General features: G+C 47.6%; 1 protein-coding gene and 1 long non-coding RNA gene across 2 annotated transcripts in view; one reads left to right on the top strand and one right to left on the bottom strand.

Annotated features, from left to right (window-relative positions):
* Positions 1-8,240, bottom strand: part of MXD3 (MAX dimerization protein 3) — a 22,214-nt gene extending 13,974 nt beyond the window's left edge. Inside the window, exon 1 of the mRNA XM_073568946.1 lies at positions 7,766-8,240. Coding sequence (XP_073425047.1) covers positions 7,766-7,835 — 70 coding nt within the window. The 5' untranslated portion in view covers positions 7,836-8,240. The remainder of the gene's footprint in view (positions 1-7,765) is intronic.
* LOC141084346 (uncharacterized) lies at positions 7,432-22,497 on the top strand. The gene is made up of 2 exons (XR_012230987.1): positions 7,432-7,619; positions 20,557-22,497. It is a non-coding gene; the product is annotated as an uncharacterized lncRNA (long non-coding RNA).

The raw sequence follows: 22,497 nt of genomic DNA, 5'->3' as shown, positions 1-22,497 counted from the left end.
ATTGTTTAAAAACAGTCAGTGAAATATTTTACCTCACAACATGAATCCTCTGTGATCCCCTGCTGTAATGAAAGTATTGTCTTTTGCTTCCTCCCCTGCCCAGGAGATGTGGGGTGCTCCGTACACGGTCAGACACAGACAATTTTTAAAATAAACTTTCGTTTGTGGGAAAACCCCCTTTAATGTGACCGGCTTCCTCGGCCTGTAGACACGTCACGCATCTTCCGCCGGGATCAACTAAATGATTCATTGCGCGGAATTCGCGCAGGCGCAGCAAATCAGACCGTCACCATCTTTGTGCAGACATAGCAGAGGTCACATTAAAACTGCGCATGCACTCCTCCTGTACAACGATAGCGGCGGTCAGTGAATCATTCGGCTGATTCCGGCGGCGGCGTATTCGCAACGGTGTTCCGCTGGTGATACGCGCAAGAGGCTAGTACAATCAGCAGTTTCCATATTGAGACACCCATCACTTGGGTGTCCCAATATGGTGGTCGGTGAACTTCTGCCGCTTGGAATTCTGGGATCAGGACACATCTGGACGGAACAGGATGTGAAGACATTACAAGGTAATTATATATTAGATCTTTAACCCCTTCCTGACATCTAACGTACTATCCCATCCATGGGACCCAGGCCCCTATGCCCATGGACTGGATAGTATGTCATAGCGATCAGCGGCGCTCACAGGGGAAGCGCCGCTGATCGTGGCCGGGTGTCAGCTGATTATCATAGCTGACAACCGGCACTATGTGTCACGGACCGCCCCCGGCACGTTAACCCCTGGCACACTGCGATCAAACACGATCGCAGTGTACCGGGGGGTTTAGGGAAGCATCGGCAGGGAGGGGGCTCCCTCCGTGCTTCCCTGAGACCCCCGCAGCAGCTATGTGTTGCGCTGCTCCGGGGGCCTCCTTCACTGCAGGTCCCCAGATCCAATATGGCGGCGGGGACCTTCGGGGGCCTGCAGGGAGCCGGCTTCCTCACTGCCTGCAGAGCGCAGGCATGAGGAAGCCTGCTGCAGTGCCTGTGTCAGATCGCTGATCTGTCAGATCAGCGATCTCACACATGACAGTGATGTCCCCCCCTGGGACAGTGTAATAAAGTTTAAAAAAAAAAATATTCCTTAAAATATCATTTTTGTGGAAAAAAAATATGATTTTTTTTATTTTCACGCCCGGGCGTTATAAACTTCTGTGAAGCACTTGAGGGTTCAAAGTGCTCACCACACATCTAGATAAGTTCCGTGGGGGGTCTAGTTTCCAAAATGGGGTCATTTGTGGGGAGGTTTCAACAGTTTACGCACATCAGAGGTTCTCCAAACGCGACATGACACCCGCAGACCATTCCATCAAAGTCTGCATTCCAAAACATCACTACTTCCCTTCCGAGCCCCGACATGTCCCCATACAGTAGTTTTCTCCCACAAATGGGATATCAGCGTACTCAGGACTAATTGGCCAACAACTTTTGGGGTCCAATTTCGCCTGTTACCCTTGGGAAAATAAAAAAATTGTGGACTAAAAGATCAAGTTTGTGGAAAAAATATGATTTTTTTATTTTCACGCCCGGGCGTTATAAACTTCTGTGAAGCCCTTGGGGGTTCAAAGTGCTCACCACACATCTAGATAAGTTCCTTGGGGGGTCTAGTATCCAAAATGGTGTCATTTGTGGGGGGTTTCCACTGTTTAGACACATCAGGGGCTTTCCAAACGCGGCGCGGCGTCCAATCCCAATTCCAGCCAAAAAAGTCAAATGGCGCTGCTTCCCTTCCGAGCTCTGCCATGTGCCCAAATAGTGGTTTACCCCCACATGTGGGGCATCAGCGTACTCAGGACAAATTGCACAATAACTTTTAGGGTCCTGTTACCCTTGGGAAAATAAAAATTGGGGGTGAAAAGATCATTTTTGTACGGCTGTACATTATAAACTTCTGTGAAGCCCTTGTGGGTTCAAAGTTCTCACCACATATCTAGATAAGTTCCTTGAGGGGGGTCTAGTTTCCAAAATGGGGTCACTTGTGGGGGGTTTCCACTGTTTAGGCACATCAGGGGCTCTCCAAACGTGACATGGCGTCCGATCTGAATTCCAGCCAATTTTGCATTGAAAAAGTCAAACGGCGCTCCTTCCCTTCTGAGCTCTGCCATGTGCCGAAACAGTGGTTCCCCTCCACATATCAGGTATCAGCGTACTCAGGACAAATTGCACAATAGCTTCTGCAGTCCAATTTCTCCTATTACCCTTGGTAAAATAAAAAAAATTGGACCTGAAGTAATTTTTTTGTGAAAAAAAGGTTAAATGTTCATTATTATTATTTTTTTTTTTAAAACATTCAAAAATTCCTGTGAAGCACCTGAATGGTTAATAAACTTCTTGAATGTGGTTTTGAGCACCTTGAGGGGTGCAGTTTTTAGTATGGTTTAACTTTTGGGTATTTTCTATCATATAGACCCCTCAAAGTGACTTCAAATGTGATGTGGTCTGTAAAAAAAAAATGGTGTTGCAAAAATGAGAAATCGCTGGTCAACTTTTAACCCTTATAACTTCCTAACAAAAAAAAATATTGGTTCCAAAATTGTGCTGATGTAAAGTAAACATGTGGGAAATGTTACTTAAGTTTTCTGTGTGCCATATCTCTGTGATTTAAGGGCATAAAAATTCAACATTGGAAAATTGCGAAATTTTCAAAATTTTTGCCAAATTTCCGTTTTTTTCCCACAAATAAACGCAAGTCATATGAATGAAATTTTACCACTACCATGAAGTACAACATGTCACAAGAAAACAATGTCAGAATCAGTGGGATCCATGGAAGCGTTTCACAGTTATTACCTCATAAAGGGACAGTGGTCAGAATTGTAAAAATTGGCCCGGTCATGAACGTGCAAACCTCCCTTGGGGGTAAAGGGGTTAAAGATACCATAACAACAGGGTCTGTACCACAGGACTGGCGTATAGCAAGTGTGGTGCCAATATTCAAAATGGGAACAAAAACTGAACTTGGAAATTATAGGCAAGTGAGCTTAACCTCAACTGCGGGTAAAATCCTGGAGGGTTTTCTAAGAGATACTATACTGGAGTATCTGGAGAAGAATAACCTTATGACCCAATATCAACATGGGTTTACGAGGGACCGTTCCTGTCAGACTAATCTTTTATGAAGAGGTAAGTTCCGGACTGGACTAAGGAAATGCAGTGGACGAGGTGTACATGGACTTTTCAAAAGATTTTGATACGGTGCCACACAAAAGGGTGATACATAAAATGAGAACAATGGGGAAAGGCGAATATATGTGTAAGTGGGTTAAGAGGCGGCACAGGGATAGAAAACAAAGGGTGGTTATTAATGGAGCACACTTGGACTGGGTCACGGTTAGCAGTGGGGTACCACAGGGGTCAGTATTGGGCCCGCTTCTTTTTAACATATTTATTAATGACCTTGTAGGGGGCATAGAGAGTAGAGTTTCAATATTTGCAGATGACACTAAACTCTGCAGGGTAATCAATACAGAGGAGGACAATTTTATATTACAGGAAGATTTATATAAACTAGAAGCTTGGGCTGATAAATGGCAAATGAGCTTTAATGAGGATAAATGTAAGGTCATGTACTTGGGTAGAACAAACAAGATGTATAATTATGTGCTTAATTGTAAAACACTGGACAAAACCGTCACTGAAAAAGACCTGGGTGTATGGGTGGACGACAAACTCACATTTAGTGGCCAGTGTCAGGCAGCTGCTGCAAAGGCAAATAAAATAATGGGATGCATTAAAAGAGGCATAGATGCTCATGAGGAGAACATAATTTTGCCTCTATATAAGTCACTAGTGTGACCACACTTAGAATACTGTGTACAGTTCTGGTCTCCGGTGTATAAGAAAGACATAGCTGAACTGGAGCGGGTGCAGAGAAGAGCGACCAAGGTTATTAGGGAACTAGGGGGTCTGCAATAACAAGACAGGTTATTACACTTGGGGTTATTTCGTTTGGAAAATCGAAGGCTTCAGGGTGATCTTATTATAATGTATAAATATATGCGGGGACAGTACAAAGACCTTTCTAATGATCTTTTCACTCTTAGACCTGTGATGGGGACAAGAGGGCATCCTCTACGTCTGGAGGAAGGAAGGTTTAAGCATACTCACAGACGCGGATTCTTTACTGTAAGAGCAGTGAGACTATGGAACTCTCTGCCATATGATGTTGTAATGAGTGATTCCCTACTAAAATTTAAGAAGGGCCTGGATGCCTTTCCTGAAAAGTATAATATTACAGGGTATATACACTAGATTCCTTGATAGGGCGTTGATCCAGGGAACTAGTCTGATTGCCGTATGTGGAGTCGGAAAGGAATTTTTTTCCTCCCAATATGGAGCTTAGTGTTTGCCGCATGGTTTTTTTGCCTTCCTCAGGATCAACATGTTAGGCTATGGGTTGAACTAGATGGACTTAAAGTCTTCCTCAACCTTAAAGGGAATCTGTCACCTATTTTTTCGTATATAAGATGTGGCCACCGCCATCAGGGGCTTATCTACAGCATTCTGTAATGCTGTAGATAAGCCCCCGATGTAACCTGAAAAAGAAGAAAAACGAGTTATATTATACTCACCCAGGAGCAGTCCGGGCCCGGCGCCTGCGCACTGCAGTACTCTGCTCTGCCCTCAACAGGGCAGAGCAGTGCGCCTGCGCCGGAGCCGCAACGGGAAGCAAAGAAGAGGACGTCATCGCTAGAAGATGGGAGGCGCCGGACCGAACCACCCCTGGGTATGTATAATATAAGGAAATCATATGAAAAAACCCTAACAACGATACTTTATTATTAAAAGACCAAAGGTCACACCACAGAGTGAACAGAACAAAAAAACAACAAAAAAACGTGTCCAATCAGTACCCAAATAAAAACATGTAATGGGGGTTACCTAGGAGTCCCTATTATCGTCTAAGGCTCAATCCTTCCTTGCCGCGGAGGTTGGCACCCTAGGGGGAGCGTTGTGGCGCCCCCGCTCAACGATGGCTGTCCCTGTGGACCCTGATGTACCCTACAGCCCCTGGGGATCCCTTCCCCGATGCTAAGGGGGCCCCTATCAATAGACAGAGATCAACTGTGTTAAAGAGGACCCTAATCCCCAAATACAATTAAAAATCAAAAGGAACACATTTCTGTACTGGCATTAAGGTGATGGCATATCAGTGACACGAGTCAAGTAGATACAACAGATACAATAGATAAAGTCCACAGCATATAGAATATCATTAACCTGAGGTTAAATCAAAATGGCACAAAAATGCAACCTCCACAGATGATCAATCACTCAGTAGCCAAAGATTAGAAGCGCTTCACGTATATGGCAGAAGGCGTTTGACACGATGAGTATCTGCAGCATTTGATCACTGAGGGTTTGAACTATTTATTCATTGGCACTGTTTCTCCAGTCAGGTGGCATGCATTGGTCACTATACATCTAATCTTTGGCTACTGAGTGATTGATCATCTGTGGAGGTTGCATTTTTGTGCCATTTTGATTTAACCTCAGGTTAATGATATTCTATATGCTGTGGACTTTATCTATTGTATCTGTTGTATCTACTTGACTCGTGTCACTGATATGCCATCACCTTAATGCCAGTACAGAAATGTGTTCCTTTTGATTTTTAATTGTATTTGGGGATTAGGGTCCTCTTTAACACAGTTGATCTCTGTCTATTGATAGGGGCCCCCTTAGCATCGGGGAAGGGATCCCCAGGGGCTGTAGGGTACATCAGGGTCCACAGGGACAGCCATCGTTGAGCGGGGGCGCCACAACGCTCCCCCTAGGGTGCCAACCTCCGCGGCAAGGAAGGATTGAGCCTTAGACGATAATAGGGACTCCTAGGTAACCCCCATTACATGTTTTTATTTGGGTACTGATTGGACACGTTTTTTTGTTGTTTTTTTGTTCTGTTCACTCTGTGGTGTGACCTTTGGTCTTTTAATAATAAAGTATCGTTGTTAGGGTTTTTTCATATGATTTCCTGTTCTGAGACCCTTTACATTTGACAGTTATTTATGTATAATATAACTCGCTTTTCTTCTCTTTCAGGTTACATCGGGGGCTTATCTACAGCATTCTGTAATGCTGTAGATAAGCCCCTGATGGCGGCCGCATCTTATATGCAAAAAAATAGGTGACAGATTCCCTTTAAATACTATGTTACATAGGAGAAGAGGCATGAGCCATATGATGGTCCCTGGCAGTAGTAATCACACCACACAGGAGGGGGGGGACATGTGCCATCTGATGGCCCCTGGCAGCAGTAATCAAACCACACACAGGAAGGGGGGCATGTGCCATCTGATCGTCCCTGGCAGCAGTTATCAGGCTACACAGGAGGGGGCATGTGCCATATGATGGTCCCTGGCAGCAGTAATCAAACCATACACAGAAGGGGGGCATGTGCCATATGATGGTCCCCGGCAGCAGTGATCAGGGCATACAGGAGGTCGGGCATGTGCCGTATGATGATCCCTGGCAGCAGTGATCAGGTCACACAGGAGGAGGGTGGCATGTGCCATACGATAGTCCCTGGCAGCAGTGATCAGGCCACACAGGAGGAGGGAGCATATGCCATATGATGGTCCCAGGCAGCATTGATCAGGCCACACAGGAAGAAGGGGCATATGCCATATGATGGTCCCTGGCAGCAGTGATCAGGCCACACAGGAGGGGGGAGCATGTGCCATATGATGTTCCCTGGCAGCAGTGATTAGGGTAGACAGGAGGGAGAGAGGCATGAGCCATATGATGGTCCCTGGCAGCAGTAATCAGGCCACACAGGAGGAGGGGGGGGAGGAATGTGACATCTGATGGTTCTCTTTAGCTGCAGTAATCAGGGCACACTTGGGGGGGGGTGCCATGTGATGGTCCCTGGCAGCAGTGATCAGGCCACATATGAGGGGGGGGGGCATGTGACATCTGATGGTCCCTGGCAGAAGTGATCAAGGCTCATGGGGAGTGGGGGGCGTGTGCCATATAATGGTGCCTGGCAGCAGTAATCAGGGCACACGGGGGGGGGCATGTGCCATCTGATGGTCCTTGGCAGCAGTGATCAGGGCACACAGGAGGGGGCATGTGCCACATGATGCTGCCTGGCAGCAGTGATCAGGGCACACGGGGGGGGGGCATGTGCCATCTGATGGTCCCTGGCAGCAGTGATCAGGGCACACAGGGGGGGACATGTGCCATATGATGCTGCCTGGCAGCAGTGATCAGGGCACACGGGGGGGGGGGGGCATGTGCCATCTGATGGTCCCTGGCAGCAGTGATCAGGGCACACAGGAGGGGACATGTGCCATATGATGCTGCCTGGCAGCAGTGATCAGGGCACACGGGGGGGGGCATGTGCCATCTGATGGTCCCTGGCAGCAGTGATCAGGGCACACAGGAGGGGGCATGTGCCATATGATGCTGCCTGGCAGCAGTGATCGGAGGAGGGGGCAGCCCCCAGGATGCGTTGCCCATCTCATCTGGTGATACATAATCTCCATGGAATTAGCTCTGCCTGGTGAAGATGGAGCCATTGTGGCCTATGCCAGCTCTGGGCTTGATGGTGGCACAGGCCTCACTACTGACAGGTGTGTGCTGGGGGCAGGAGGATGGGCACACAAAGGGCTGCCATAGTCTCGACCATCAGCTGTGTCATGTTATCCGCCCTCCATAGTGAAGTAAACAGGGGGAGGGGAGGACATGAGCGGAGCTGTGCCCCAGCCTTTCTCCTTACCTCTCTCCCTGCGCTCCACATACTCGGCCGCCTGGAGCAGGACCTGCAGGTTGGTGGGCAGCTGCTCCATCGCCGGGCTGGACGGAGATCTGGCGCGGTCACTGCCCGGGCCTACCCAGCTTCTTCCTGCACTCCGGCCGCGTCGTGTGGACAGTAAGCTGCGGAGCTCCGAGGCCGCCCGCCACAGACACTGCGAGTCCCGGAGACCTGGGCCCGTCAGCCTAGAGCCAGGGGGCTGGTCACTGTTTTCCTACACAATGTAGCTAAGAGCAAGCAGGTAGCTGGCTCCGCCCCGGACACGCCCACACGTCACACACCCACTCATGCTGTGCCCGCTGCTCCTGACAAGCCCGGTGGCCGTAGTACCGGTCCCCTACAGGCCCGGGAGCCCGCACAGCCGAGGCTCCTGTCTCTAAGCTTGGTTGGGCATTGAATACCCCAATATTCCGTTATCACGAAGCTTCCTGAAAGGAGCGGAGACTCCGGGATAATGATGATGATTGGCTGAGAGAGTCGTGGGTGAGGCCATACGTGTGACGTCATCGGGGAACACAACAGAATCAGGCGGGAACGAGGGATTCTTTCAAATTTCAAAATCCTCCATTTCAATGCAAGGACAATGGTGGCAGCCCCGGCTCGGCCTGGCCTGTGTGAGGGGGGAGGTGGAGGGCATCGGCCTGGGCCGTGTGAGGGGGGAGGTGGAGGGCACCGGCCTGGGCCGTGTGAGGGGGGAGGTGGAGGGCACCGGCCTGGGCCGTGTGAGGGGGGAGGTGGAGGGCACCGGCCTGGGCCGTGTGAGGGGGGAGGTGGAGGGCACCGGCCTGGGCCGTGTGAGGGGGGAGGTGGAGGGCACCGGCCTGGGCCGTGTGAGGGGGGAGGTGGAGGGCACCGGCCTGGGCCGTGTGAGGGGGGAGGTGGAGGGCACCGGCCTGGGCCGTGTGAGGGGGGAGGTGGAGGGCACCGGCCTGGGCCGTGTGAGGGGGGAGGTGGAGGGCACCGGCCTGGGCCGTGTGAGGGGGGAGGTGGAGGGCACCGGCCTGGGCCGTGTGAGGGAGGTGGAGGGCACCGGCCTGGGCCGTGTGAGGGGGGAGGTGGAGGGTACCGGCCTGGGCCGTGTGAGGGGGGAGGTGGAGGGCACCGGCCTGGCCCGTGTGAGGGAGGTGGAGGGCACCGGCCTGGCCCGTGTGAGGGGGGAGGTGGGCACCGGCCTGGGCCGTGTGAGGCAGGTGGAGGGCATCGGCCTGGGCCGTGTGAGGGGGGAGGTGGAGGGCACCGGCCTGGGCCGTGTGAGGGGGGAGGTGGAGGGCACCGGCCTGGCCCGTGTGAGGGAGGTGGAGGGCACCGGCCTGGCCCGTGTGAGGGAGGTGGAGGGCACCGGCCTGGCCCGTGTGAGGGAGGTGGAGGGTACCGGCCTGGCCCGTGTGAGGGAGGTGGAGGGCACCGGCCTGGCCCGTGTGAGGGGGGAGGTGGGCACCGGCCTGGCCCGTGTGAGGGGGGAGGTGGGCACCGGCCTGGCCCGTGTGAGGGAGGTGGAGGGTACCGGCCTGGCCCGTGTGAGGGAGGTGGAGGGTACCGGCCTGGCCCGTGTGAGGGAGGTGGAGGGTACCGGCCTGGCCCGTGTGAGGGAGGTGGAGGGCACCGGCCTGGCCCGTGTGAGGGGGGAGGTGGAGGGCACCGGCCGGCGGTCTGGACCGTGTGAGGGAGGTGGAGGGCACCAGTCTGGCCCGTGTGAGGGAGGTGGGCACCGACCTGGCCCCATACACCCCATATTAATCTCTTTACTAAGAAGCCGGGCTTCTCCTGCCCAGGTTTTACCTCACAATTCATAGTCCTAGCATTCCCCAGCACTTCACAATACCAGACGTGGGCATAAGAATGGTGAGTGGGGGGGGTACTGGCATGTGGCATCATGCACACAAAGCCGCACTCGAGCCGCTTACCTATCCAAATGTGGGCGTATAGCGATAAAGGGCAATCAGTGTGGGCAAAATTACTTAATTACCAGAAAATGCGACCCCAATCACTGAGTGCTGCGTAACGTGAGTAAGCGGGCGAGCCACCGGACAGCACGTCGCGGGAAGCCGGGCCTGGTTAAATTTTCTCATGATTTACTTGTCACTGGACCTTACAGGATGCAATGTGATCCCGATCGCCTACATTATGCCACGATGTAGCTGCGTATGGTGATCTTCACCATGTGATCATGTAGTCCCAGCCCAAAGAGATGAATTCTGAGGAATAACAGGACGGGCTAATTAAGAGACACTGATAGGCCAGCCTAAAGATTGTGTTTGGCCTCTCTAGATGTTGGGAATTAATTGGATTACATACATTTGAGAGTAGTGAGCAGCACACATTGTAAAGCCCCCGTTACACACTGCGATATCGCTAGCAATATCGCTGCAAAGTCACCGATTTTGTGACGTTGCAGCGATATTACTAGCGATATCGCTGCATGTGATACTTACCTCCGACCGGCTCCCCCGCTGGTTATCGCTGATCGCGCGAGAAGCTGCTGGATCATTTCTCGTCGGTCACTTCCTGCGGCGCTTCCTGCTGTGACGACGAGCGACGCGTGGAGCCGGGCGGGAGGACGCAGGATCGCCGCGTCTGACAGGTAAGTAGCGACCCCCGTCCCCAGCGATGTCGCTAGTGAGATCTGCCTGAGTGGCAGCTCACTAGCGACCACCTAGCAATGCACCAGCGATCCTGACCGCGTCATATCGCTAGTCGGGAATGCTGGTGCATCGCTAGGTGTAACGGTACCCTTACACTGAACCACTCTGGAGGGCCACAAAAAATGTAAATAGGTACTTGCATGAATACATCACCAGAACATAGTTTTGAGTTTTAGAGCAGAGTTTACTGAGTTTTGGAGCAGAAACTCTCCAAAGCCTTCTATAAATTCCAAGTTTAGAGCTAGCATGTCTTCTGACCAGTCATGGATTACTACGTGTGTACAAGGTCAGTAAATCTGAATCCCAAGCTCAGCTGACCCCGACGTACGTTTCGGAAATGATCTTCCTTCCTCAGTCCCTGAGGAAGGAAGATCATTTCCGAAACGTACGTCGGGGTCAGCTGAGCTTGGGATTCAGTGTCTCTCCCCTCCTGGTATGTTTACCTTGCTTTTGTGTCTTTGTAACTTCACCCCTGATTATATGGCTGTCCAGCTGGGGATTTTACCCCTTACTGCTTTTCACTGGTCTGCCTGTTATATATTGGGTGTTTATACTTGGATACTTATTTATCTTTACCACCAGGTGTTTACTCACGATAAGGGTCAGAGTGAGGTTTTTGACACTGTATACCCCTTTGCTCTGCTTCTGCTTGTGTCACCCTTTGTTTATCATTGTTTGTGCTTTTCTACCTGTGTTATCTAATAAAGATTTGTGATTTTATCATACCTTGGACATCTATGCACTGATTTCCTTTTGCTGCTTATTGATTACAGTGTGTCCTACACTGATTTTCCATGGGCTGATTGTGTTGGTTTTCTTTTCATCTGCACCCACATGTAATATATGATGTTATACTGTTTCAGCCTTGTGGTCTGTCATTTTTATTTATCAAGGTCAGTAAGTGAATGCAACACCAGAGCCACCACCAGTACAGGAATACAGCACCAAGCTTAACAAAGTGGTCAATTGCAAGCACAGGTCAGCTCCATACAGTGGCATGTAAAAGTTTGAGCACTCCTTGTTAAAATTACTGTTATTGTGAACAATTATGCAAGGTGAAGATTAAATGATTTCTAAAAGGTCTAAAGTTTAATATAACACATTTCATTTGTATTTTAGGAGATTATATATATATATATATATATATATATATATATAAATAATCTTTTACATTTTAAAAATTACAAAAAGGAAAATGGGTACCCTGCATGATTAGTACCTAGAAGCAACCCCTTCTGAAAGTATCACAGTTTGTAAACACTTCTTGTAGCCATCCGTTCTTTCTTGGGAAATACTTCCACTTCTGTGAGATTCCTGGGTCGTCTTGCATGCACTTCTATTTTGAGGTCTAGCCACAGCTTTTCTATGATGAATAGGGGACTGTGAGGGCCATTGTAAAACCTTCAACTTGTGCTTTTTTATGTAGTCTATTTTGAATTTTTAAGTGTTTAGAATCATTATCCATTTGTAGAAACCATCCTCTTTTCAGCTTCAGCTTTTTTACAGATGGTGTTTTGTTTGCATCAAGAATTTGTTGAAATTTAACTGAATCCCTTCTTCCCTCTACCCATGAAATGTTCCCCATGTCATTGGCTGCAACACAACCCCAAAGCAAGATTGATCCACCCCCATGCTTAATGGTTGACAAGATATTCTTTTCCTGAAATTCTGTGCCTGCCTTTTATTTCCTCCAAAGAGTTCTATTTTAACCTCATTGGTCCACATGATATTTCTAAAATGCATCAGGATTGTTTAGATGTTCTTTTGCATACTTCTGATGCTGAATTTTATGACGCAGGAGTGGCTTTCTTCTTCTATAGGTGTCTCTGTTCCACAATTCCAGAGTCTGCTAAATCTTTCGGAAGGTCTTTTGCAGTCAAACGGGGGTTCTGATTTGCCTCTGTAGAAATCCTACAAGTAGCTCACTGAAATTTTGCTTGGTCTTCAAGACCTTATCTTTACGTCCACTGTGCCTGTTAACTGCCATTTCGTAATAATATTTTGAACTGAGGAAGGCACAATTTGAAAACTGCTTTGCTATGTACTTAGAGCCTGCTCGTGCTTTGTGGGTCTCCAGCATTTTCAGAGAGTTGGGCAGCTGTCTAGTAGAACCCATGGCTGTTGTTTTTTTTGGCACAAGGGTAAAGGAGGCTGGGTTTTTATAAAGCTAGGAAAATTGCATAATCTGGCCTTTCCTAGCGATGATAGTGAAGCCATAATCTTAACAGGCTAATTAAAGGGAATCTGTCACCCTATTTTAGCTCTATCAGCTGCAGACACCCCCATCAGGGGCTTATCTACAGCATTCTGTAATGCTGTAGATAAGCCCCCACCAATGTAACCTGAAAGATAAGAAAAACAAGTTAATAATAATAATCTTTATATAGCGCCAACATATTCCGCAGCGCTTTACAGTTTAACAGTTTCAAAACACAAGTCATAAGTAACAACATTAACAATACAATAATTAAAGCAAAATAAGACGAAATAAGATGACCCTGCTCGTGAGACCTTACAATCTACAATGAGGTGGGGGAGATACAGAGTACAGGGGTGTATTTACAATGATGTATTTATAGTGATGGTCCAGCCATCTTGAGGGAGTGAAAGATGGATGGAGATAGTGAGTGGGCTACACACGCACCCTTACACATACAATGACTTTGATTAGTGAACGTGATAAGCCGCTCTGAACAAATGTGTTTTGAGGGAGCACCTAAAACTGTGCAAATTGTGGTTAGTCCTAATTTCTTGGGGTAGAGCATTCCAGAGGATAGGAACAGCACGGGAGAAGTCTTGGAGTCGGGAGTGGGAGGTATGGATTAGTGCAGAGGTTAGTTGAAAGTCGTTTGCAGAGCGCAGCGATCGGCTAGGCCGATAGACAGAAATGAGGGAGGATATGTAGGGGGGTGCCGCACCGTGTAGAGCTTTGTGGGTGAGAACAAGTACTTTGAAGTGGATCCTATAATGAATGGGCAGCCAGTGTAATGACTGACGAAGAGCGGACACGTCCGAGTACCGATTAGCCAGATGGACAACTGGCTGCTGCATTAAGTATGGACTGGAGAGGGGATAGTAGAGTGACGGGGAGGCCAATAAATAGAGCGTTGCAGTAATCCAGCCGGGAGTGGATCAGTGCTACAGTGAGGGTTTTTGTCGTTTCCATGGTGAGAAAAGGGCGGATTCTAGAGATATTCTTTAGGTGTAAGCGGCAAGAGCGGGCAATAGATTGTATATGGGATGTGAAGGAAAGATTGGTGTCACACATAACACCTAGACAGCGCGCCTGCGGCCGGGTTGTTATTGTGGTGCCACTCACGGAGAGGGAAATATCAGATTTAGGGAGGTTAGTAGACGGTGGGAGCATAAGAAGTTAAGTTTTGGAGAGGTTGAGTTTCAGATAGAGTGGACATGATATTGGAGACTGCGGACAGATAGTCACTGGCGTTCTGTAGTACAGAGGGGGTAAGGTCGGGGAATGACGTGTATAGTTGTGTGTCATCAGCATAAAGAGGGTACTGAAAGCCAAATCTGCTGATGGTCTGTCCAATCGGGGCTGTGTAGAGAGAGAAGGGGGCCAAGGACTGAGCCCTGAGGTACCCCGACAGGAAGAGGAGATGAAGTGGAGCCAGAGAACAAAACACTGAAGGAGCGGTCAGAGAGATAGGAAGAGAACCAGGAGAGAGCAGTGTCCTTAATGCCTAGTGACTGGAGCCTAGAGAGTAGGAGATGGTGGTCAACAGTATCGAAAGCTGCAGATAGGTCAAGAAGAATGAGCAGAGTGGTGACTATTACGTTTTGCTGTCAGAAGGTCATTGGTCACTTTGAGTGCAGTTTCAGTCGAATGTAGGGGGCGGAAGCCAGACTGTGAAGGGTCTAGAACGGAGTGAGTGGAGAGGTAGCGGGTAAGGCGGGAGTAGACAAGGCGCTCCAAAAGTTTAGAGATGAAGGAGATTGGAGACTGGTCTGTAGTTTGTGCAGGATGGGTCGAGAGCGGGTTTCTTTAGTAATGGAGTAACGATGGCGTGTTTGAAGGAGGATGGGAAAATGACCGAGGAGAGGGAGAGATTAAAGATTGTAGTTAGGTGGGTTGTGACAACTGGAGAGAGAGACTGGAGGAGATGTGAGGGAATGGGATCGGTAGTGCATGTAGTCGGACGAGAAGAAGAGAGGAGTCTGGAGACTTCTTCTGTGATGGGATCAAATGTGGAAAGTGAGACAGGGGAGATGCAGGAAGGGATGGGAGTCACAGCACTTGGTGGTTGGGAGCAGATTTCCTGACGGATATTATCTCTTTCTTCTGTAAAGTGGGAGGCCAGGTCATCAGCACAAATGTCAGTGATACGGGCTTGTGTTTTTGGCCTGAGGAGGGAGTGAAAGGTGTCAAAAAGTTTCTTGGGGTTGTTGGCTAGTGAGGAGATCAGGGTGGTGAAGTAGGTCTGTTTGGCGAGGTGAAGGGCAGAGTTGTAGGTTCTTAACATAAATTTGAAGTGGATGAAGTCTTCTGGTGTGCGGGTTTTTCTCCATAGGCGTTCAGCACTCCTAGAGTCTCGCTGGAGAAGTTAGATTATACTCACTGGGGGTCGGGTGCGGTGGGTGTCGCGGTCCGGTGACTCCCATCTTCATACAATGCCGTCCTCCTTCTTACTTCTGCCGCGGCTCCTACACAGGCGTACTTTATCTGCCTTGTTGAGGGCAGAGTAAAGTACTGCAGTGCGCAGGCGCCGGACCTCTCTGACCTTTCCCGGCGCCTGCGCACTGCAGTACTTTACTCTGCCCTCAACAGGGCAGATAAAATAAGCCTGCGCCGGAGCCGCGTCAGAAGTAAGGAGGACGGCATCGTATGAAGATGGGAGGCGCCGGACCGCGACCCCCATTGGACCGGACGTCAGGGTGAGTATAATTTAATTTGTTTTTCTTCTCTTTCAGGTTACATCTGGGGGCTTATCTACAGCATTACAGAATGCTGTAGGTAAGCCCCTGATGGCGGTGCCGGCAGCTGATAGGGCTAAAATGGGGTTACAAACTCCCTTTAAGGTCTGAAACCTTGGTCAAAGATATCTAAACACAAATCTTAAACTTTTGCATCAGTACATTTTCCTTTTTGTAATTTTTAAAATGTAAAAATTTTATATATACTGTGTAAATATATATATATATATATATATATATATATATATATCACACACACACACACACACAGCTCTGACAAATTGAGACCACTGCACAGTTTTATAAAAATCAGCTTTGCTACACGTCTAACAGCCATTCCAGTGTCAGTTGAATTCCAACCAGAGTACACCTCATTCTTAATGTGCTTCTGATTTAGGTGATCACCTGAACCAAATCTTATTTAAGGAAGGAAAGTATTAAAAAAAAAAACCCTGCTGTGCTGTTTACAATCCTCTTGCAATAGGACAAGCTGTATGGCAAAACAAGTGCTAGTAATATCCCAAAAGAAATAGGAATAAAAAAAATAACTTAACCATGCCAAAGGAGTTGAAAAGAAAAGTCTGAGTGAGGAAAAGAAGGGCTCAATTCTGGCTTTACTAGTAGAGGGATACAGTGAGCGTCATGTTGCCTCCATCCTTAAAATTTCTAAGACGGCAGTCCATTACAACAACGTTAATCAGCAGACATTGGGGACAACGAAGCTACAGACCGGCAGAGGGCGAAAATGACTCTCCACTGACCGAGATGACCGTCATCTTATTTGAATGTCACTCAGCAACCGTAGGATGTTATCAAGTGACCTTCAAAAGGAATGGCAGCTGGGGTGAAGTGCACGGCAAGAACAGTTCGTAACCGGCTCCTAGAGGCAGGGCTCAACTCATGTAAAGCTAAAAAAAAGCCTTTCATCAATGAGAAGCAAATGAGAGACAGGCTGCAGTTTGCCAAATACCATAAGGATTGGACCATAGAGGACTGGAGTAAGGTAATCTCTGATGAGTCTAATTTTCTGCTTTGACCGACACCTGGTCGTCTAATGGTTAGACGGAGATCTGGAGAGGCATACAAGCCACAGTGCCTTGCACCCACTGTGAAATTTGGTGGAGGATCGGTGATGATGGCTGGAATTGGGCAGGTTAATCTTTGCGAAGGACGTATGAATCACACCGAATACAAGGTTATCCTGGAAAAACAGTTGATTCCTTCTGCTCAGGCAATGTTCCCCAACTCTGAGAACTGGTTTTTCCAGCAGGACAATGCGCCATGCCACACAGCTAGGTCAATCAATGTGTGGATGAAGGACCACCACATCAAATCCCTGTCATGGCCAGCCCAATCTCCAGACCTGAACCCCATTGAAAACCTCTGGAATGTAATCAAGAGGAAGATGGATAGTCACAAGCCATCAAACAAAGAAAAACTGATTAAATTTTTGCACTAGGAGTGGCATAAGTTCACCCAAAAAGCAGTGTGAAAGACTGATGGAAAGCATGCCAAGACGCATGAAGCTGAAATTAAAAAGTCATGTTTATTCCACAAAATATTGATTTCTGAACTTTTCCTGCATTAAAACATTATTATTGTTTCTAAATGATTATGAATTTGTTTTCTTAGCATTATTTGAGGTCTGCAAGCACTACCTTTTTTTTGTTAATTTGACCATTTCTCATTTTCTGAAAATAAATAGAAAATTTAGTGCTTGGAAATTCGAAGCCATGTTGTCAGTAGTTTATAGAATAAAAGAGCAGTTTACATTTTGATCAAAAATGTACCTATAAAGAGAAAAATCAGATCACTGCAAAATTTTCAGTGGTCTCTTAGGTTTTTGCCAGAGCTGTATATCCGCTTAATGACCCCAGCTTTTCTCGGTTTTGGTGTTTTCGTTTTTTGCTCCCCTTCTTCCCAGATCCATAACTTTTTTATTTTTCCCTCAATGTGAGGGCTTATTTTTTGCTTGACAAGTTGTACTTTTGAATAACATCATTGGTTTTAGCATGTCTGGTACTCGAAAACGGGAAAAAAATTCCAAGTGCGGTGAAATTATAAAAAAAAATGCAATCCCACACTTGATTTTTGTTTGGCTTTTTTGCTAGGTTCACTAAATGCTGAAACTGATCTGCCAATATGATTCTACAGGTCATTACGAGTTCATAGACACCAAACATGTCCAGGCTCTTTTCTTTATGTAAGTCAGAGGTCTCAAACGTGCGGCCCCTGATGCAGTCATCTGCGGCCCGCGGTGCACCACATGGCTCACTCCCTGAGGCAGGTAGAAAGGGGAAAGCATGTATTCAGGAGAGCACGATGGCTGTGTGTTCTGTGTGCACAGGACCTGGGATGAGGTCACAGGAGGGGAGGACTCAGTGGTCATATGATTAGGGGCCTCTGCAAGACGCTGCTGGTTGCCATGGTGCTGGATGAGGTAATGTTTCTGTGTGGGTTCAGGAGGGGTTTACAGGGTGGATATAGCAGAGGCGCGTGTGTACGGAGCGGAGCCGCGTGTGTATAAGGTGAAGGAGTGGAGATGCGCGTGTGTGCGAGTTGTACGGAGCGGAGATGTGCGTGTACGAGGTGTACAGAGCGGAGATGTGTGTGTACGGAGCAGAGCTGCATGTGTACGGTGTGTTTACAAGGTGTACGGAGTGGAGCCGCGTGTTTACGAGGTGTATGGAGCGGAGCCGCGTGTTTACGAGGTGTACGGAGCGGAGCCGCGTGTTTGTTTACGAAGTGTACGGAGCGGAGCCGCGTGTTTGTTTACGAAGTGTACGGAGCGGAGCCACGTGTGTACGAGGTGTGCGGAGCCGCGTGTGTACGAGGTGGACGGAGCGGAGCCACGTGTGTACGAAGTGTGAGGAGCAGAGATGTGTGTGTGTGTATTTTGGCATGGGGGGACCCCATTTGAAAGTTCGCACCAGGGCCCATAACTTTGTAGTTACGCCACTGCTCACGCTAGAAGAGAGGAGGAGTGCACCGCTCCGTAGTGGCTGTGGCCCTGCATGATGACATCCCTCTGGCGCTGTGTAATGACATCACGCCAGTGCGCAGAGAGCGGAGGTGTGACTTTCCCCCATTGCTGGATTTTGCAGGTGACTGTGGCTGTGCGTGTATAGCGAGATGATAGCGCCGGCTCACATGCAGAGCTGACACTAACATCTGCTGAGGTAAGCTGTACATCACAGTTGACAACCTATTGAACGGCCATGATTGGTATTAGCGCCAATCGCGGCCGTTTAACCCCTTAGATACCGCTATCAATTGTGACTGTATTAAGTTTGAAAGGAATGCGGCCCATCAGCTTAAATTTTTTTTATGTGCGGCCCATTTACTCTGCCGAGTTTGAGACCCCTGATCTAAGTGGTAAAAAAAAAGTCCAAAGTTTGCTAAAAAAATAAAACTGCGCCATTTTTCCATACCCGTAGCGGTTTCATTTTTCGTGATCTGGGATTGGGTGAGGGCTTATTTTTTGCATGCCAAGCTGTTTTTAAGGATACCATTTATGTGCAGATACAATCTTTTGATCGCCCGTTATTGCATTTTAATGCAATGTCACGGCGACCAAAAAAGCGTAACTCTGGCGTTTTGACTTTTTTTCCTGCTACGCAGTCTACCGATCGGGTTAATCCTTTTTTTTATTGGTAGATTGGGTGATTCTGAACGTGGCGATACCTAATATGTGTATGTGTGATTTTTTTTTTTTTTATTTTATTTTGAATGGGACAAAAGGGGGGTGATTTAAACTTTTTTTTCATTTTTTTAAAAATTTTGGCATGCTTCAGTAGCCTCCATGGGAGGCTAGAATCATACACAACTCGATCGACCACTGGGTGGCGCTCATAGCAATGCCTCATCAACAACCATAGAGGTCTCGAGGAGACCTCTGGTTGTTATGGCAATGCATCGCTGACCCCCGATCACGTGACGGGTCGGCGATGCGCGTATTTCCGGACCCGCTGCAGAGAGCGATAGTCAAAGCCCGCTGTCACAGTTTGACAGCGGGATTTAACTAGTTAATAAGCGGGGGATCTGACCTTGGAGGAACTATTGCGTCCAAGGTCAGAATTTTTTCTTCCTTGGTCTTTCTCTCTCCACTCATGGTTAGTGGTTATTATTTGAGAATGCTAGTATAATTACCTTTTGTTATTTACTCCCATGCTCATGCGTTTCTTCAAGTTCCATAATCTTGATATAATTTTTAATCCTTTTTTTTCTCTTTTATAATCTAAATATTTATATTTTATCTTTACACATGGCAATATATTGTCTGGTCTCATTACATCACTTGAGGACATGTGTACTTATGTTCTAGTGTAAGGGTCATTATTACAGTGGTCTTTATTCGACCACTGTAATAATAATCCTTTATAGTGATTCACAGCGCGGATTGTTTGACCACATTTTTCCTATCCTGCATCTTCTGCATCGGTCCCTCGTGGATCTGGTTCTGCAGCAGCGAATCCTCCATGCTCCTTACAGCCTCCATCTGGTGAGTGTATTACTTTTAAATCCATATACTTACACTGGATAATGCACTATTGCGCTATTTCTCTCAATAGTATCCCTAGTGTAAGGGTTGTACCGGGACCGTGTAATGCTCCACTCCTTTGGTATTTAAATGTATATGTTGCTGTATGTATATTGATGCCTTTAATATGTCCTGATTATAATGTAATGTTCCTTATGCTGATAAATGTACTGCCATATACTGTATATATGTATATAGTTATGAAGGGAAAGTGCAGTGCTTAGTTCAGCCACTAGAGGAGGGCATGTTATTATACTTCATAGACAGGTACATAGTTAGGAACTAGTTAATTTAGGAGGGGTCAACTGCAACTAAGATAGGGAGGACTTCTTGATAGGAGACAGACGGGCCACGGTGCCCAAACCGCTTCACGGGTTTAAGTGCCCAGAATTGTAGTGACAACGCAACGTTTAAGGGAGTAGCCCAGCCATCCATAGCTACAGGCCAGAGCAGCGGAGAATCACAGCAGACTTGGAACAGAATCTTAAAGGGAATCTGTCACCTATTTTTTTGTCTATCAGCTGCCGACACTGCCATCAGGGGCTTTTCTATAGCATTCTGTAAGCTGTAGATAAGCCCCCGATGTATCCTGAAAAAGAAGAAAAACAAGTATAATATAACTCATTTTTCTTCTCTTTCAGGTTACATCGGGGGCTTATCTACAGCATTACAGCATTCACACCAACATTAATTAGGGGTACAGCTTCATAAGGGAAGTTGGGACTAACGATAAAATATATGTAAATGCCGCCTCTGAAATTTGGGAGATCCCTAGTGGAAGGGGACTGGATCTCCTTTTACAAAGAAGACTATCCCAGGGATTACTTTGCGGTGGCAGTAACCCTGTGTACGCAGGAAGAAAAAGAACTTCATGCGGGCCTGGGTCGGGAATGTTCAGTGCCCTATGCCCCTTCTGGATCTCAGACCCACACTACCTCTGCTGTCTCCTGGCAAACAGCGACACCTGTGGCTGCAGAAGCCTGAAACCGGACATGGAGTCCTAAAGGGGACAATGCAGCATGGGACACGTGCCATTGAATTGTAAGAAGAAAAAAAAAACAAGCTCTGCTATATAAAAATTGTGCTTGTTGCACCATGAGGAAGTCAATATTACGGGACTGTTCCACATCCCTGCTGGCAAAGGAGCTCTGATCACCCCAAGGATCGGCGTAATGTGACCAGACCGGGTCACAAAGGACACGTCTGTTGCACCCTTTCTGCTGGAAAGCAGGAACTTGCCCTGGGACTGTGTGTACTGTTGTAATAAACTGTTCTCCAGACAGACAATGCACATGATGTTTAATAATTAAAGGCAGTGCCACTCTAAAGGAAGGGGGACGGCTTCCTCCTTTTGAGGACTGTTGCCCTAAGGAAAAGGTCTCATGCTTATAAATGTTTGGTCTTAATATATGGAACCGTACGTTTCACAAAGGAAGGGGGAAGACCTCTTCCCAGGAACAATGGACCTTACTATGGACCCAACCTGGAGGACTGTGAGCCAGGCATTTCGTTTTAAGAGCATGGACTCTTATGCGGCGGCATAAGGACTTGGCTCATAGTGAGCCAATGGAATATTTCTGTCTCATGTAAAATGTGTTTGTTTCCCTGCGTGGAGTATAATATGTACAGAATAAAGTTTACTCGGGCTATGGTCAGGGATGACCATAATTAAAGATAGGGGGATGAAAGGGGTGTACCGGCACCGTGTAATGCTCCATTCATTTGGTATTTAAATGTATATGTTGCTGTATGTATATTGATGCCTTGAATACGTCCTGATTATAATGTGATGTTCCTTATGCTGTTAAATGTACTGCCATATATATGTATATAGTTATGAAGGGAAAGTGCAGTTCTTAGTTCATCCACTAGAGGGGGCATGTTAAGATACTATAGAGACAGGTACATAGATATGAACTAGTTAATTTAGGAGGGGTCAACTGCAGCTAAGAAAGGGAGGACTTCCAGATAGGAGACAGACGGACCACGGTGCCCAAACCGCCTGCACAGGCTTAAGTGCCCAGAATTATAGCACGGACCTAAGTGCCCAGAATTGTAGCAGTGACCACGCAATGTTTAAAGGAGAAGCCCAGCCATCCATAGCTACAGGCCAGAACAGCAGAGGATCACAGCAGCGTTGGAACAGATGCTTAAGGCAGAAACAGTGGCAACACGAGGACGCAGGTGGCTCCAATATGTGGCAACTTATCGCATGGGTTGATGCTCTCAGATCCAGGGTGAAACGGCTGAGGGAACTTCCAGATGCAGCAAGTTTGGACGGGGAGGATGCTGTGTCACCGCAGGAGACAGAAGGGCAGATCACTCGCCATTTGGCAACTGACTTCGGGAACAGATGATCTTATGTCTGGGGAGAAACAGGCAGAGGAGTGTCTAACCATGTCAGAGCTAAACTGGGAGGATGCTGAGGAAGCGAATGAGGCGGTCCGGCCCGGGTATGTGCTGTGTGACTGAGAGATGTACAGGGAAAGAGGAAGAGATGTGTAATGTGGAACATGTGATTAATGCTGTGAAAAACTTGGATGTGCTTTGAAACAAATACAGTAAAGTTGTCCTTTTGAAAG

Source organism: Dendrobates tinctorius, unplaced genomic scaffold (genome assembly GCF_039654945.1).
Source record: "Dendrobates tinctorius isolate UK_male_01 unplaced genomic scaffold, ASM3965494v1 ptg000001l, whole genome shotgun sequence".
NCBI classification, from domain to species: Eukaryota; Metazoa; Chordata; class Amphibia; order Anura; family Dendrobatidae; genus Dendrobates; species Dendrobates tinctorius.
This window is presented reverse-complemented; position numbering and strand designations above follow the sequence as displayed.